Source organism: Oryzias melastigma, linkage group LG5 (assembly GCF_002922805.2).
Source record: "Oryzias melastigma strain HK-1 linkage group LG5, ASM292280v2, whole genome shotgun sequence".
In the NCBI taxonomy this organism is placed as follows: domain Eukaryota; kingdom Metazoa; phylum Chordata; class Actinopteri; order Beloniformes; family Adrianichthyidae; genus Oryzias; species Oryzias melastigma.
Window position 1 is genome coordinate 36,198,665 of NC_050516.1, and position 17,919 is coordinate 36,216,583.

The 17,919-nt window shown below is 39.6% G+C and overlaps 2 protein-coding genes across 6 annotated transcripts in view; one reads left to right on the top strand and one right to left on the bottom strand.

The window, feature by feature from the left end:
• LOC112144994 (centromere protein P) overlaps nucleotides 1-17,919 on the bottom strand; it is a 121,298-nt gene that overhangs the window by 71,758 nt on the left and 31,621 nt on the right. For all 5 annotated transcript variants that reach the window (XR_004947964.1, XM_036212105.1, XM_036212104.1 and 2 more), the window contains one exon: nucleotides 16,401-16,497. Coding sequence is in view for 4 of the 5 variants with exons in the window: in XM_036212105.1 (XP_036067998.1) it covers nucleotides 16,401-16,497 (97 nt within the window). In the remaining variant the exon portion in view is untranslated. The remainder of the gene's footprint in view (nucleotides 1-16,400; nucleotides 16,498-17,919) is intronic.
• Nucleotides 494-9,921, top strand: ogna (osteoglycin, paralog a). The gene is made up of 6 exons (XM_024269945.2): nucleotides 494-822; nucleotides 3,368-3,428; nucleotides 6,305-6,469; nucleotides 7,880-8,082; nucleotides 8,204-8,296; nucleotides 9,398-9,921. The coding sequence occupies exons 1-6, from the start codon at nucleotides 673-675 to the stop codon at nucleotides 9,566-9,568; spliced, it is 843 nt and encodes a 280-aa protein (XP_024125713.1). The 5' UTR covers nucleotides 494-672; the 3' UTR covers nucleotides 9,569-9,921.

Here is a 17,919-nt window from a genome sequence, read left to right on the forward strand (position 1 = left end):
GCTCATTTCATTTGACTGTTAGGCTGCATTAACACTGGGTCTTTTCTAAACAACAAAGTTGATAATTCATTGCAGATGGATGAAGCGAGTTTTCCAGCAAATCCCAGAACATCAGCCACAGAGAGGAGGTTTGGGCCGTCCACAGCCATCGAGCAAATTCCTGTCCTCAGTAAGTCTCTGTGTCTGCTAAATGAAATGCTTGAGCAACAGCTGAGAAGAAATGAAACAGGAGATGAAAAGCACCAGCCCCGGCTAATGAAGCCTGCTTTGGTTCTAAGTCATTGCTGAGTGGTCAGACAGACCACAGACATTCCTGCAGACAAAAACACACTCAGCCTTTGGTGTCAGATTTGCTTTTTGTGTTATTATTAATGGACATTTTTCACCTGGACATTTGCAGGAAGGACAGATTCTGGTTTCTTTCTGACCGAGTTCGTCTTTCCCTCTTCTCACTGTGAGCGCCCTCATCTCCTCCGGTGCATTTGTGAGGGTCTCTCAGATAGTGGGTGGTCAGGAAGGGGTTAACAGGCTGTGCTCTATAAATCTGCTTTAAGAGTCTGCTGGAAGCTACTGGTTCAGCCTTTAAAAACAGTCATTGGAATCGTCCTGAGAGGCTTGGAGCAGAGCGCCGAGCATCAGTCAGGTTTGAGGTGCCGGTGTGAGACCGTGAGGATGAAGACGCTCTTCTTCGCTTTTATGCTGCTCCTGAGCCTGCCAGCAGCCTCAGCACGAAGGCTGCGGCGGGATTCTCAGCTGATCCGTGGATCTGTACCTCGCAGGCGGCTGACAGGACTCGTCAGCTACAACTTCAAGTCAAGAAGGGTGAGAGTTTTCTTCTTCATGACATTCTGTAACCTCAAATATAAGTGAGCGTCTTCTGTTTTCACTGGTGTGCTTTCACGCCGGCTTAAATTTGAATGATGTTGGTTAAGAGTAAGAAAACAAGCTCTGATTAACGATGTTTTAGAGGAAAAGCATGACTCAGTTTTGAGTCAATTTCACCTAAAATAAATGTCTCTGAACTCGAGTGAAGAGAAGCAAAAATGTTTGTAGAATTGAGTTAATACGGAGATATTTTGGAGCTAGAAATATTTGAAACCCAAATGAAACAAACTGAAAAATTTTTTGGTGTTTGACAAAAAAAGTAAAATGACCAAAACGTTTTGCTATTCCAAAATAAACGTAATTATTTTCAGCTTCAAATGTTCTGTTTTTAGGTTTTAAAACTGCAAATTTCTATTTAAAAACTTTTTTTCAATTTCAAAACTTTTTTTAATTTTAAATCTTTTTTTTTCACTTACAACTCTTTCTTTTTCATTTTCAAATCTGAACATTTCAGGTTGAGTGTTGGGGCGGAGCTAACACGAACGGCCAATCAGAATCGATGAGGGTGGTAACTCGAGTCCCGGTGCATTGGCCACAATAGTTTTGAAACTGAAATTTTCAAATTTGAAAAGGTAAATAAAAACTTGAAAGTGAAATAAAGATTTTAAATTGAAATTTTGAGTTTTTAAACAAAAAAAATTAACATTTGAAGCTGAAAATAGTTAAGTTTATTTTAGAATAACTAAAAGTTTTGGACAATTTACATTTTTTTGGCCAAACACCAATATTTTTGCTTCAAATTGTTTTAATCTTTTGTTCTAATATTTATGGCCCTGATTTAGCTCCATTAGGTAAAAGCACAGATCTAACATGATGAACTTGTGGCAGCATAAATGTTTAGTTAGAGTATGCAGGGAGGAAAAAAAACAATCGTTTGAAGTCAAATGGGTAATACTTCATTCAGCTGTTGGACAATGTTGAATAACTTGTTTTTTCCACCTAAAAACATCAGAAATATCGGAAGACCAATTTTTGTGATTAGTCTGGTATTATTTTAGTAACAACAGATCATATTCACTCATTTTCTTGCCAATTTATCAATATTTAGTAGGACAGAGATGTCCCAGAGCCTTTCACAGCACAGACTGCAAGAAATGTTGAAAGACGACATTTTGGTTTAGCCTCCTTCTTATGTGATCATCTTAGCATATTTTCCGGAGTATAAGTAGCAGTTTTTTTTCATAGTTTAGGCAGGGGAGCAACTTAATTGTGTGTTGTTTTTTTTTAGACATAAATAGGCTCATTTCTTTGCTATAACACCTGTTGTCTTTTAGCAGTTGTTTCCTCTAACAACCACTAGAGGGCGCTGCATCCGAGTACAAGAATCTGATTGTTTTCCTCTTAAACTTTGGTATTTTTTCTATACAGATCCAAAGATTAGTATTCTTGTTCTTATTTATTTTTTAGCTACACTGGGCTTGGTGGATTTATTCTGAAACATCAGACTTTTCTCCTAAAAGTGCGACTTATACTCCAGAGTGACTAATATTTGGTTGTTCTGCTTTGTAAAGATTCTCCCTGCTGGTTCTCCTATCAGTCATCTGGGCCATGTGCTATTATTTTAAGTGTTTACGAAGACAGTTTTCACTCTGACATTTTTGAAGAGCACACAAACATGGTTGACCTTCCAGATCTGGTCATCTGACCGACCCCGACTTCATTTAAAGCATTTTGGCTTTTATAGTGTCAAGGGTCGATTGGATAAAAGTCACGCGGTGTGAAAGCTTTTTCACTCTAAAATTAAACACAACAAGTTTGTGAATCACAATGTGCAGCTAGCAAGACACCATTTATTTAGTTTGAGGTGAGTTATAGAGTGTTTAATTAAAGCTTTTCCCTTCTGATGCTGTGAAAGATTTTTGATTATCAAACAAAATAGTTTTTATATTTTCAAAAAAGATCTGGAACGCATTGATAATTGTTTCATAATTGAATCGTTGCCCCTGAATCGTAATTGAATCGTGAAATGCCTCAAGATTCTCATCTCAGACTCGAGGTTGGAATCCATCCCAAAAATCGTCAGGTTTATCTAGATCAGTGTTTGAAGATCGACTTGTTTTTTTACTTGAAGGTCAAATGTAATCTCCAATAAAAGCTATCAGTTGGAATGCTTTATGTATATGAAGAACACTGACTACTCTTCACAGCATTCATAAAGTCTTCATGTTTGTATGTCATCATTGATTCTGCATATAGTCCTTATTAGAAAAATATGTTTAAATCTGAGAGGAGTCTGTTCATACCTCAATATTAACTGCATATGTGACCCAAAAGTTCGTTTGAGAAAGAACAGATTTAACCTTGAAATAAATATCCCATCTGAGGTCAAAGAATGACATTCAGCATTTACTGACACCTGTGCTCACACTGCAGCACTAAATCCAAGACTAACAACGCCTCATTTACAAGCACGGATCACTGTGAGGTCACTGAAATGGCATCAGCTGCTGCTGGGCGTGAACAGATGTGTTGTCTCCTGCAGAGGACTCCTCGTTCTGATGATGACCCCACCGCCATGACGCCAATAGGCGGTAATGCAGACGGTAAGAACTGCCCGACACTTTTCTGTTCCTGCTCACCCAGGAGAACACGGACGACTTCTGTCTAAGGCAAGGATGGGAAACTACGATCCAGACACCATTTAATCTGGCCGCCAAACTGGAATAAATTATATTGATAATCCTTATTAATGTTTTATTTTCCCTGTAATTCTATAGTTAGTTATTCTGCATTCACGTGCTGCTGGAAGAGCTGTTCTTGTCTCACATTCGTGTGTATTTTCTGTCATTTTTACAAATCATTCCAATAACGCATTAACGCAGCATGTTTATAATTTTCAATTTTTTCCTGGGGGGAAATTAACCCATTGATACAACTGGCACTAAAATGAGTCTAAAACCATCATTTTGAAAAGAAACACTACAAAAAGTGCTGTTTTAAAGTACATATATTAAGCTTTCATCAAAATAGAATCATGTTTTGGTCCAGATTCTATGTTATTTCTTTCTCTTATGAGGTGAATTAGCAAAACACTCCACACATCTGCTGCTGGTCTGATCCTACTGTCACATTTTAGAACTCTTTGTGGGCCAAGAGTTCAAATGTCTGGTCTAAGGATTAGCTTCGGTTTGGGCATCAAAGCAAGTGGAAAAAAATAACTTATTTATTTTTTAGTTTGGACAAAGACAAAAAAAAAAGAAATACAAAAATTAAGAATGCGGAACCGTAAAAGAATAAAGTAAAAAAAACTTAAGTCTGGAACAACTCAGAATGCCAACACTTTCCAGCTGGTGAAATACTTGACTTTTTCAGCTTCCTCCTTATAACCTTCTCCTCTGGATCCTCTACTCTAACACCAGCTACCTTCATGTCTTCAATAGGGGTGTGTATCTTTCCCTCTCACACGATTTGATACGAATCTCATTGGTATGTTCCAAGAATCAATACATAAAGGATTTAACTAACTTTTTAGCAATGCGATACAGTTTGATTCTTTTACCAAAAACCTTAAAAAGTAGATATTTATTATTTATATGGCATTTAAAGCTATAAATGATAATGACTGGCATTTGACAGAGAAATGTATTCAGGTATAGACTTAGAAGAGGCAAGCTTATGATTGGGCGACTTTTTTTGCATTGCGTGTTCATGAAAAGACAAAGATGATAGAAAAGAAACAGAGAAACTGCTGTTTGCCGGAAATCGATTATTTACCTTTGGATTGGATTTATACCTTAAAAACAACATAATCTCATTAATATCTGTGGTATTCAAATGATACTGCAGTTGCCGGAGCAATTTTTCAAGATGTTTCTAATTTCTTTTACATCCATAGTCTTCAGTCAATGCGTCGATAAACTTCCTCTGATCTTCTTCCTTTCTTTTCCTCACCGTCTCTAGGCTGAACAACATGGCCGCTCTCACCACAGTTTTATACACCTTTCCTTTGAGCTGAAACTCTTCCATCACTTTTCTCCACCCATTCCAACCTGCCTGCACTCACTTCTTCACTTCTTTTCCACTCTCCATGACTCTGGACTGTTGACCCTAAATACTTCAAATCCTCCACCTTCTTTATCTCTTCTCCCTGTAACTTCATTCTTCCTCTCATTCACATACATAAGCTTTCTCCAGATCTACAAAGACACAGTGGAGCTCTCTCTGACCTTCTCTGTACTTCTCCATCAACATCCTCAAAGCAAATGTTGCATCTGTAGTGCTCTTTCATTGTATGGCTCATCAGCTTTATTCCTCTGTAGTTACCACAACTCTGCACATCTCCCTTATTCTTAAAAATGGGCACCATCACACTTCTCCTCCTGTTGAACAACCCGGTCAAAAACTCCACTGCCATCTCTCCATCTCTATCCTTGATCACCCTAACCTGCTGCATGTCATTCCCATCTCAGTCTATATAATCTGTACAGGTCAGTCTCTCCCTCCTTACTACACAACCTAGCGTACAAGTCATCATAAGCTCTTTGTTTGGCCTTTGACACCTCTACTTTCACCTTACGCTGCATCTCCCTGTACTCCTGTCTACTCTCCTCAGTCCTCTCAGTGTCCCACTTCTTCTTAGATAGTCTCTTACTCCGTGTACACTCCTGCACCTCCTCATTCCACCACCAAGTCTCCTTATCAACTCTCGTTCCTGATGACACACCAAGTACACTCCTACCTGTACTACTATTTTTTTGCCTAAAAAATACATGAAAATACTAAAAAAGAAATTAATTCATAGATCTGATCAATTTTACATCTATAGGTGAAGACTGATTCAAATTAATTCACATAATATTGTTAAATCCAGCACCAAAATGAAGTCAAATTAAATAAAATTTGTAAATATAGAAAAGGGTTTATTCAGAATGTTTTAAAGAGGAAATACAACGTATTAGCAGCTTAGAACAAAATTAGAAATACTGGTGTGTTGCTGTATAAAAAAACATGGAATAAACCAGCAGACCTGAAGGTTCCTTGAGTCGCCTGATGGAGAGGAAGAAAAAAAACACTACAAGTCAATCAGTGCTTAAAAAAGTTCAAACTATTTATTTCACTGTGGATATTCAAGTCTCTCTTAGCATGTAGTGCTATTCATGCCTGTAATTTAAACAAAATAGGTTTGTTTAAACTGTGTGGTGTTAGTATCTTACAAAACAGCTGGCGACTACACAAACTTACCAATTATACAAAATATTTAAAAAAATAGAACATGTTATTGACATGTTTCTACATTTTTTACATTAGAGTCACAAGTCACAGTAAAACTTTTATGAACTATGTGTATTATATTTTTTTAGCAATACACATTTACTTTTTCCAGATGTGTTAAGATAGTTTTTGTGTGTCCAACCATTTCCCAGGTTCTGATAAACCTATGGAGCAAAATAACTTGTAACACATCCTTTACTTTTTTCAGGCCTTCCCACGTGTCTGCTGTGTGTGTGTCTGACTGGCTCAGTGTATTGTGAAGAGGTCAGCCCAGACATGACTTCTGTTCCTGCTCTGCCAAAGGAATCTGCCTACCTATACGCCCGCTTCAATAAGATCAAAAAGATCAACAAGAGGGACTTCGCTGACACCGGTAAATCTGTAAAGCCAAATTGCTTGGATTTAAACACGTTCAAGATTGAAATGGGGACATTTAAGTGTGGTTTGAATTAGAAGACCAAGTTAACCTGCAAATTTTGTAGAATCCAATGCTTTTGAACGCTACACATTAGTGCACATTTTAAAATAAATTTGTCAGCAGTCACCAGTCTGGGACTGGGTTGGAGGGGCAAAAGTATATACAAAATGCCCGGACTTTCCTCTCCCTGCCCACTTCCTCCCGAGGTGTTCCCAGGGTAGCTGGGAGATGGTAGTCCCACAGCATCCAGAGACTTGAGGTATTGGAGAAGTACTTCATCCACCCCTTCCACCACGGAGAACTTTGACTACCTCAGCGATTTCAGCCCGGGTGATAAGTGGCCTCAGAATCTTTCGTCTTCAGCAAAAGGCGTGTCAGCAGAGTAGAGGACATCTTTTAATTATTCCTTCCACCACTTGTCAATATCTTTATTGAAAATCAACAGCTGCCTGTCTGCATTGAAAACGATCCATGCAGAAGACGTCTTCCCTTTCTTGAGCAATCCCAGAATCTTTTCAAAGCCAACTGATGGTCCTCTATGGCTTCACCAAACTCCTGCCAGGACAGAGTTTTGGCCTCTACAACAGCGTATGCTGCAGCTCGTTCAGACTACTGGCACTGGTCAGCTGCCTCAGGAGTCCCACAAGCCAGCTGGGCTCAGTAGGACTCCTCCTTCAGCCTAACGACATCCCTTACATCTGATGTCCACGACTGGCTTTAGGGATCACTACCAAGACAAGCACCAGAGACTTTGAGACCCCAGCTTTGAACAGCATTAGAGACAATAGAGCTGGAGAAATTCCATTGGGATTCGGTGTCCCCAGCCCCCCTCAGTACCTGTTCAAAGCCCCCCTGCCCCATGGTGGAGAGCTTAGCCAGACGTTCCTAGCAAACCCTCACAGTCTGTCAAGTCTTTCTGGCCTCTCCCCCGCCAGCAAATATAACTCACTACCAGGTTGTAATCAGTTGACACTTCTGGCCCTGCTTTTGCCCAACTGTCAAAGATATGAATGAATATGAATATGCATATGAAATCCTGAAGCCATGTTCACTGACGAGCACCCTTATGTTCGTACATCGTGGTTGTCAACCCTTCCACTCTCCTAGGCTTGTTTACATTAAAAGTAGGGTCATCTGGACCCCACAAGACAGTGTGCTGAACTGAACACGTGAAACCTAGCTAAAGCTGACATGTCTTAAGGGGTATGTGAATGGAAAAAAGTTTGGGGAATAATTAAATAGATAATTATACCCAACTGGAAAACATGCTGAATACATTATTTTTCACTATGATTATTAAATCCATGCAGTATTACAACTGAAGCAGCTCATTGTTTTTGACCTGTTAATTGTTTCTGTGTCCAGTGACCTTGAAGAGAATTGACCTCACAGGAAACTTGATCGCAGAGATTGAAGAAGACGCCTTCTCCAAGCTGACTTTGCTGGAGGAACTGTCTCTGGCTGAGAACAGACTGACCAAACTTCCTGTTCTGCCAACCAAACTCTCATCCTTCAATGCAAACAGGAACCTTCTCAAAACCAAGGGGGTAAAGGCTAACGTCTTTAAGGTACGACAACCTCAATTCTAAAAAGTACTTGTCGGCATGCCCATCTTACCACATCATTTTACCACAAAAGGAAGGTAGACAGCAATTTTATTAAGCATGCTTTGGTCAATTTTTCCAACAGAAACTGACAAAGTTGGTAAACTTGTACCTGGCTGACAATATGCTTGAAGCTGTTCCCACCATTCCAGAGAGTGTCCGCATCCTACATTTGCAGGTCTGTAACAAATTATATTTCAGACATTCTTCCCAAATGACACTTAGAAGGTGTCATTATCTGCCAATATTTGCTTTAAAGTCCCATTATGAAACATTTTTATAAACAAAAAAAACGTTTTCAGTAGTATTTTAATTTTCTAACTTTTTAACCAAAATCTCAAAACCTAAATGTCTTAAAAAGCCATTTTTCGTGTTGCTCTGAGGCCTCCGTCTGCAAAATCTCCTCTGAGGGGGCGTGGCTTTTGGAGCTAAGCGGAGCTGCTCCGCCCAAGTTGCCCCCCATCTGAATATGATAGCTCTGTGTCTCACTAGCGTTTGTTACACAAAAATGTCCAGACGTTTGTTTTGAGCTTGGTGTCAGTTCGGACAAGGAAGTGAAGAGCTTTGTGGACCGAACTTCCATTGATTTCCAATCCTTTCCAACTGCGGTCAAATGAGCCGCCGTTCACATTTCCGTGGTCACATCAAGAAGCTCCGTGGAGTCTGGTGGAGATTTTCCAGCGTTCTCAGTCCTGCTACCGTAAGTATTGGATGAAACTCACACCAAAAATCCAGTGATGCTGATTTGACCACAGAAATGTGAACGGCGGCTCATTTGACTGCAGTCAATGTGAAGATACCATCTTCTCTTCTCCAGAACCTGAACTAGACACTAGGAACAGATGAGGGTTTAGTGCATGTGCAGCAGAGCTGTTGATGGAAAGAAGATCATTCATTCAAACAGAGTCTGTCCAAGACAGTTTGATTGATTTAAAAGGAGAAATACTCAGAAATGTAAAAACAAAGTGATTTCTTATTACATTTGTTCTCTTTCAGAAGGAAAATGACACACAGACATGTTAAAAACTCAAAGAACATGGTTTTCATCTGAGGGGGACTTTAAATGATGTATAACACACCTATGTGTTTGTTAGGAAATTCAAGTTAACGAAACAATAGTGAGAATACTATTTGCAAATATTTAGCTTGTTTTGTCTGATCATTATATTGGGCTAAATATCTCGTTTTGGGTTCCCTCAATGAATCTGAGCTTTATTGCAATGTTCTTCAGTCATTTCATAATTTCAGTACACTTATTCACTTCTCTCCTCATCTTCAGAACAACAACATCACTGATGTCACCATAGACACTTTCTGCAAGGCCAGCGACAATTACTACCTTCGGCCAAGTCTCAGTGAGGTCCGTCTGGATGGCAATCCAGTGGTGCTGTCCAAATACCCTGACAGCTTTACCTGTATGAAAGTACTTCCAGTTGGACGGTACCGCTGAGGAGCAGCTCACTCTATCGTACCTCTTTGAACCTCTCGTTGTTAATGAAGCACCAGAGTGGGTAGAGGTACCACAGTATTCTGGACTTAAGGTTGCTCATACCACTGTGTGAATCAAGGCGGTAACATCCTTCTTTAGCTAGTGTCACTATCAGGCCAAACACAACTCATTGGACTTCTCAACTCCTCTGTAAGTCTGTTCAAAAGTGTTAGTTGCTTTTCAAAGAGTCAGTCTTAGATATTTAGAAAAACCTTCAATAACTTCTATTAAACAAGTGTCATGTGATGGTTTGTACTTACTGCACATGTTAATTTTATTGTGAATGATGAACAGTAGCCCCTACGGAGGTACCTTCTCTGCACATCTATATCTTGTTAAGAAACATGCAGTCCTGTGAGAGAGATCGTTTTTTAACTAAATATTTGTCATTACATACAGTATTGCATAGGGTTTTTTTTCCCAATTATTGATTCAATTTATTGAATAAAGTTGTTTAAACCTGTCTGGCCCTGTGAGGCAAAGTAATGACCTCATAAACCTAATCAAATCATTTTTTTGTAGAAGCTCAGACACTAATGACCAAATATTTGAAAACACTGGCACTCACTTTCTCTCATGGTTGTTGGGGAATCATTTCTCACTATATTCTATACTTTATTTGTTCATATCTGAAGGATCATCAACATGAAGAGCTGGCCTAAAACCCAAGCAACATCTCAGCCTGACTTTAACAGAAGCTTTATGGCTATAGACTGGCATAGTCGTTTTCTTTCATTCATGAACTTGCTGCCATGACTCCAGTCAGTGTTCTGGGTAAGAATTAGGTTCTCAGAAGGTTGAGGTTATGGACTAATGACCAAAAAAATGTTCTTCAGGATTTCTAGAATGGGAACTTTAAGCTTAATGGGTCAAAGCAAGGCTGCACGGTGGTGCAGTGGTTAGCGCTCTTGCCTCACAGCGAGAAGGCCCCGGTTCGACTCCCGGCTGGGACCTTTCTGTGTGGAGTTTGCATGTTCTCCCCGTGCATGCGTGGGTTTTCACCGGGGACTCCGGCTTCCTCCCACCGTCCAAAAACATGCTTCATAGGTTCATTGGTGACTCTAAATTGCCCCTAGGTGTGAATGTGAGAGTGGATGTGTCTGTGATTGAGGCCCTGCGACAGACTGGAGACCTGTCCAGGGTGAACCCCGCCTTCGCCCATCAGTAGCCGGGATAGGCTCCAGCACCCCCGCGACCCCGAAAGGGAAGAAGCGGCCGAGAAGATGGATGGATGGATGGGTCAAAGCAAAACACCCAGGTCTTACAAAAGCCCCTGACTACCATCCTACGACCACCACATTTTTTATATTTGAGAAGTAACAAAAAAATCCTAGTGAAACTGCTTAAACTTTTTTCCTCACAGAAAATCTTGAGGATGCATTTTTGGGGAGCAGTCAAATGTGAGACACACAATTTAGAATGTGTTTGTTCTGATGCTTTTCTGATTCTACTCAATGTTTTTTTAGTATCCTGTATCCTGTAACTTCTTTCCTCTTTTCTTTCTCAAAAGGTCTTGCCTTTTGCCAGGCCACAGTTGCAAATAAGAAGGCTGTTCTTAATCTGTCCTGCCTGGATAAATAAAGGTTAAATAAAAAAAATTAAAAAAAAAGGTGTGCATGGTTGAGCCCAGCTCAAAGGGATGACCACCGGCAGGAAGGGAGCCAATGCAAAGAGGTTTGGGTGGCGGTCAAAGGCATTGGCAGCCCAACGTCATGGAATTTTTTGGTTTGAAAATTATTTTTTTTTAAAGACGAAATTTTGTTGCTTGAGAATTCCTTCAAAAACCAAATGTAATCTTTAAAAACGAAAACTGATTAGTCATAGTACATTCCAGGTTTAGCTTGAAGAGCAATTAGTTTTCCACAGACAGCAAGGCAGAGTTTTCTAGCCCAGATATTATTCATACCTAAAATATAAATCAGCATTTCAAAACTATGTGCCGCACAGAAAACTCCTTTTTAAGCCACTATATGTCACTGATGTGGCCTTTGAATTCAACTGTTTTTACAGTAAACAGAAATTTGGATTCTTTCATCTTTGTAAGACTTATCAAAGAGACTGGACCGTGGCCTTAATTTACTCTCATGACATCTAATAGTCTTTGAACCAGCATTAGATTTTTCATATCTGCATTAGTCTCAAAAGATTTCATGTCGCCTCATCTCTGCAGAGCAGCTAGATTTAATCAATAAAGTCTAATGTTCTGAAGAAATATTTTCTGATTCTCTTCTGACGTTCCTCTGCTAACTACCTAATTTATTTTAATTTCTCAGATGTGTAAACTGAGACAAGTTCACAGCAGCTGTCCAGGACGTTATTTTACTTTGACCCAACACTCTTCTGTCTGCATGAATAAAACTGCTACCTACTTTAAAGCAGCACACAAGAAAACATTCCACTTTTTTTGTTTAAAACACAATAGCGCGAAGATTTTGATCTGCTGGGAAATAATATTTTTAATACAGATATAAGGTAATCATAGACTATTGTTTGAGTATTTAAAATTTCATTTATTGTAGCATTTGTTACATTTTAGTGATTTTTCTTGATTTAAAAACATGAAGAAAAAACAAGTTTTAAAATACTACGCAATATGCAAAACATTTTATTTGATAAATCTGTTTACAATGGTAACTTTCCTCACTAACATTGTAATTACATTTAACCAAGCATGTATTGTCACACTATTGCTATAGACATTTTTTAGGTAAATATATGCATTTTTGATGTATTTCTGAAAGGTTAAACTTATTGCGGGACTCAACAGCATCACTTTTTTAATGCCAAACTGTTAAAATAACATTGTATTTAGAGCATTTTGTTCAGCTTTTGTCCAAAAAAAGACTAAAATGCTAATTTTAGTCTTTACTCTGTGAAATTGTACCAGTTAAACTCTCAGATGAACTCTGAAGTCTTCTCTCCCAAAGAGAGAAGAACATAAGTCAGTGTTTTCTAAACTGGTTCAAATGGTTTCAGATCATGCAGGATAATCTCTAGTTCTTGTTCAATCCAGCATTTTACTTTGTCCTTGTGAAAACTATAGTTATAGATACATCGGGGTGCATTATAGCAATAACTTTGTGGAGCACGAATATGTATCAGAGATCCCAAACGACTCAGTTGGGAGTGCTGACATTGATGAAACGTTACCTTTATTTCTGACAAGTCTGTTCGGCCATTAACAATCGTCTATTTTTGACTTTCTCACATATTTTTTTCATAAAGTCATTTATTGTTAAATTCTGTTTATGATGTTTATTTTATCAGTTCAAACAAATAACAAGATTAACTTGTTTTCTAACTTATAGACTTATTAAAGTGACCTGGGAGAACGTATCTACAAGCGATAAAAATGTGAAGGTAGATCTCGTTTCTGCTTCTGCCGTGATTTGCCGTGTTTCACCTCCAGCTATGAAGATTATTGTAAAGGTTTTTACTCTTGTGAATACGACAGGGGGTACATGAAGACGTGTATGGAACATGGCTTTGTTTGTGGATATGTTAATAAAATGAAACATTTCAAATAAAATATTCTTGTTTTTTTTACATTTTGAGTAAACAGGATGGAAAATACAACATGATGCTGATCGTTGAAGACTAGTCAACTGACATCAGGTTCTGAAATGAAAAAGTACCAGAAAACATGACACGGCTCAGTACAGTTGAAACGATGGACTTGCTTACTACTTTTTTTTGTTTTTCTAAAAGCCACATACAACATCACCCATTTCACAAAGTGAAAATTGAATCAATTCGAACATTTCACGACGTCTACATATGAATCCACTGTGTTCTGATGGAGTAAATGTGGATGTTTTATTAAAAAAATATTTTTAAACCTTTTTTTTGGGGGGGGGGGGCAAAAATTATTTGACCACAATGCATTGTGGTCTATATTCGCAAATCTAATGAGCATTGATGAATGCTAGTTCTCACAAAGACTTCAAGGAAATTTGTAGTGCAGTGGGTTTTGGAATCGTAGATGCGGACAGCACTAGAAAATGGAGAACGCTCTATTGAATACACTATGTAGTGAGTAGGGAAGGAATTCAGCCATGGATTCAAATACATTGGTAATAATGACACTGGGGGTGGGGGGGTCCATGTAACACTTTGTACAATAAACAGCAAGCCTTAAAATGTTTAAAATTCTCAAAACTCAATGGATTATACTTTTTAAAACATTGCAGTGTAATGACAGTGGCTTTCCATCATAGAGCATGAATGTCAGGGAGTAGTCATGGGGGCTCCGCTATGAGGAGATACACCTCAGCAGCACCTCCTTTGGGCACAAAAAATTAATAACAGCATCTTAAATTTAGTAATAGGGGCAGATAATATAAGTTCTGTTCTTTCTGCTCCTTTTTATTTATTAGCTGTTTTATGTTTATATAGTATTATTTTGATGTTATGTATTGTTACTAAATTAAAAAAAAAATTTAGTTTTTGTGACGAACGACATACATGACGGAGTGATTTGCCTTATTTTTGATACTTGAACTGCATTTCCAAATTTTCTAAATATTAACAACAACAAAAAAATGGCAAATTGTGTGAGAGGCCATTTCCTAGAAACACTACCAACAATTTTTGTACTTCACAGAAAAGGACAAAAATATACTTTGAAGACAGTATCCGGCCTGCTTCAACAATAGTATTCTCCTTGTTCGTTTGCTTTGCTCAAATGAGATAAATACAAACTTTTTCCATTAACCTCAATACATTCTTGTTATGTCTTTGTGACATCAAAGCATGGAACATGTTACAGCAGAATGGTTAACAACAGCCATTACCTTCTCAATAGAAAGACTGAACAAAATGCAAGTGAAGCAAAACAGGACTGTAAAGCGCTCAGACCAGTATGGAAAATGTGGGTTATTTCTAATTCAGCCCAGAGAACTTGGCAGAAGGACACTTTCTCCAAGTAAACAGGAGAATATGTTCCACCTCCGCAGCTTGACGTGGTGTTTGACATTTCACTTCAAACTGCTTCAAAGTTCCACTTTCATATTAACTATATCCACACCAATTAAGACCCACTAGTCAAACATTTTTGCTCTCCTTTTATGTACCTTAGACATATTAAAACCTTGCAGTAAGTCCACTTTGAAACGCTATTCTAAGAAGTTGGTACATTTTCATGATTGGGTTCATTAAATAGTTGATGCAGTGCCAGAAAGACACGTGCACACCGGGCATGTGACGTGTTTTGAGAATGTGCTTATAGCATACGGTTTTCACTTGGACTGTTGCTACTCGATAATTAGCGCATATTCACAGTTGGAAGAGGCTCAGTGCAAAATGTCAAAGCAGTGCAAATCTTGCTCCAGGTTTTTTCTTTCACTGCTCTATTTTGGTATATGAAAGACTTGGTGTCATATAATTCCAGCCAGACACAAATCAGAATTGTTCATTTCTCCTTCGTGACTGATTTTCAAACGGTTGGCACTTCTGTGTTTTGAAAAAAACACGACACATGCATGACTACCAGATCTGAGTCCCTGATTGGTCAAAATTTTAAGCTGCTTTTCAACGTCTGTGAGTTATGTACATAGAGCCCAAAAACTAACTTAAAAAATGTGAGTAATAGCGCGTGAACCCAAGAGTTTTTAATGTGGAAACTTGACGCGCATAAAGATAAGATAAAAACCAGCTTGGAGCGGGTTACAGTTCAACTAGGAGGAAACCATGAATATTGATCTGGATTGGTGACTACTTCACCACAAAGCAGAACGTTGACTTCCAGCAGGCAGACAGAAACAAGCTGCCTGCGCCGAAACAATCATCTCCAATCAGACGTTTCCAGGCCAAGCAAACACTCCCAGGCCTACAACACACTCCCAGGTCCAGGACACACTCCCAGGTCTAGGACACACTCCCAGGTCTAGGACACACTCTCTGGCCTAGGACACTCTCCCTGGTCCAGGACACTCTCCCTGGTCCAGGACACACTCCCAAGTCTAGGACACACTCCCAGGCCTACGACACACTCTCTGGCCTAGGACACACTCTCTGGCCTAGGACACTCTCCCTGGCCTAGGACACACTCCCAGGCCTACGACACACTCCCAGGCCTACGACACACTCCCTGGTCTAGGACACACTCCCTGGTCTATGACACACTCCCTGGTCTAGGACACACTCCCTGGTCTATGACACACTCCCTGGTCTAGGACACACTCCCAAGCCTATGACGCACTCCCAAGCCGTACCAAAACAAATCCACTGAAAGTGGGATAAGCAGAGTTGGATGTCATGGAAACAATATATGCCATTTTTACTGCGACACAGGTCGAAGATGCTTGATTTTTGTGACATCATACTCAGCCTTACCTAATGTGTCTTTTCTGGGCGATTTGCACTGCCTGATCTGAGAGGGTGCTGCCCACCTCTGGGCAACTTGTCTTTGGATGTGTTGCTCTACCACCAGTTTCCCTTGGGATCAATAGAGTTTTATTGTCTTGTCTTGAGCAGACAAGGCACAAGAACCAGTGAGCCAGCACCCTTGTTCTCATGAGACCACATTTGACTGCTTGATCTCCACTGGAGTTCAGGACAACTTTAACATTTACCAAAGGTAACTAGCACTCAAAACTCACTACAGTCATTCAAACCAGTCAGCTTAAATGTTTTCCAATTTCCAAACAAAACAACAACCGTAGCAAAGAACATTAAGATAAAAATGACAGTAGATGTTTTGGAGTTTCATTCAAGTTTTGGAGCAGTTCTTTGTTATACACTGCAAGGTTTCTGGTCCCAATAAACAAACATATTTGCATGTATTCACACTTACTTGAAAATGCTGGAAGGTTCTGCTTCGCTCATCACATCGGTCCGAGAAGTTCCTCAAAGTCCTGAAGAGCAGCGGAAGGTCCAAGCTCTCTTCCACCCTAGAATTACACATCACATCAATAAAAGTCAAACCCTGACAACAGTCACTCTTGGAAACTGGATGCTTGGAAAGACCAACTTAAAAGTAGTGCTGTCAGGCGATTACATTTTTTAATCGCGATAAATCGCATTTCCTGAGTTAACTCGCGATTAATCGCAAATTCATATGTGGCCTTTTAAAGGAAAACAAATGTGTGCTTCGTGGAATTTAGCAGTTTTGCATTAATTTCGAAAACAAGAATGGCAAAAATAATAGTTTTCATCAGAAATACTTTATTTTGTAACATTGTATTGAGATAAACTTTCTTAACTATAAAAGGCTGTAACATAAAATGCCTAACAAAAGCCCAAGTGCAAGTGAAGGGCATTTTAAATTCAAAACTTCAATCAACGTTCAGTAAAATAAAATAAAAAACATCAAAAATAACATTTCCATAACACTTTCATGTTCATTTTTTGTCAGGACCAAATCTTTTCCTCCTCTGCTGAACTACAGTAATAAATGAAATAGAGATTTATCATTTCCAATGAACTTTTGTTTTTTAAAACCTTAAAGACTGAGAAAAGCGGGATACTCTGTGGATAGTTTGAGTCTGTTACTGCCGCCGCGTTCTCTGGCTGCAGCTCGATGCACCGACGTGTCCAGCGGAGTTCACGCCATGAATATGCCGGCAGACAGACCGCTATGCTGGGGCTGGATCACGCTGAAACCTCCAGAACATTTAAAACGTCCCCCAGTGAGCTTGCTGTTCGGAACGTCGGGGGTCCGCAGCTCTCGGGACGCGGCGCCAGACGCGAGCCGGTACCACCAGACGTGGTACTGGACGTGAACCGGAGCCGGGTTAGGGTGCAGGAGCTCTCCAGGTCCTAGTGCCGGGCCGGTTTTAGCTCGCAGCTCAGAGGTTGGAGACCCACCCGTGATCGAGTGAGAGCAGTCGGTGAGTTAAAGGGCGGGACGCCCGCGCGGTGTGGAAAGGAACGTATGAGAAAATCAGCGATTAATGTGTCAAAAAAATTGTCAGCGTCAAGCACACGTCAGATTAACGCGTTTTTAACGCGACAAATCTGACAGCCCTACTTAAAAAATACTTTATTCACATTATAGAAAATATTTTCTTAAAGCACTAATAATAATAGTATTGGATTGGATTTTTCTGTGCTTTTCCAGATGCTCAAATTACAATGTGTATCCATTATTCATTCAAACTTGTTGATGGTAATTTACTGATGTAGCCACAGCTGCCCTGACTGACAGAGGCGTGGCTTCCAGTACCTGATCATACCTGGAACATTCATACATTCACACACCAGTGGAGCCACACTGGACGGTGAAGTGACTTCCCAAGGACACAACAACAGTTGGCTGGGGGGAGCGGGGATCGAACCACCAAACCTTCAATCACTGGCCAACCCGCTCAACC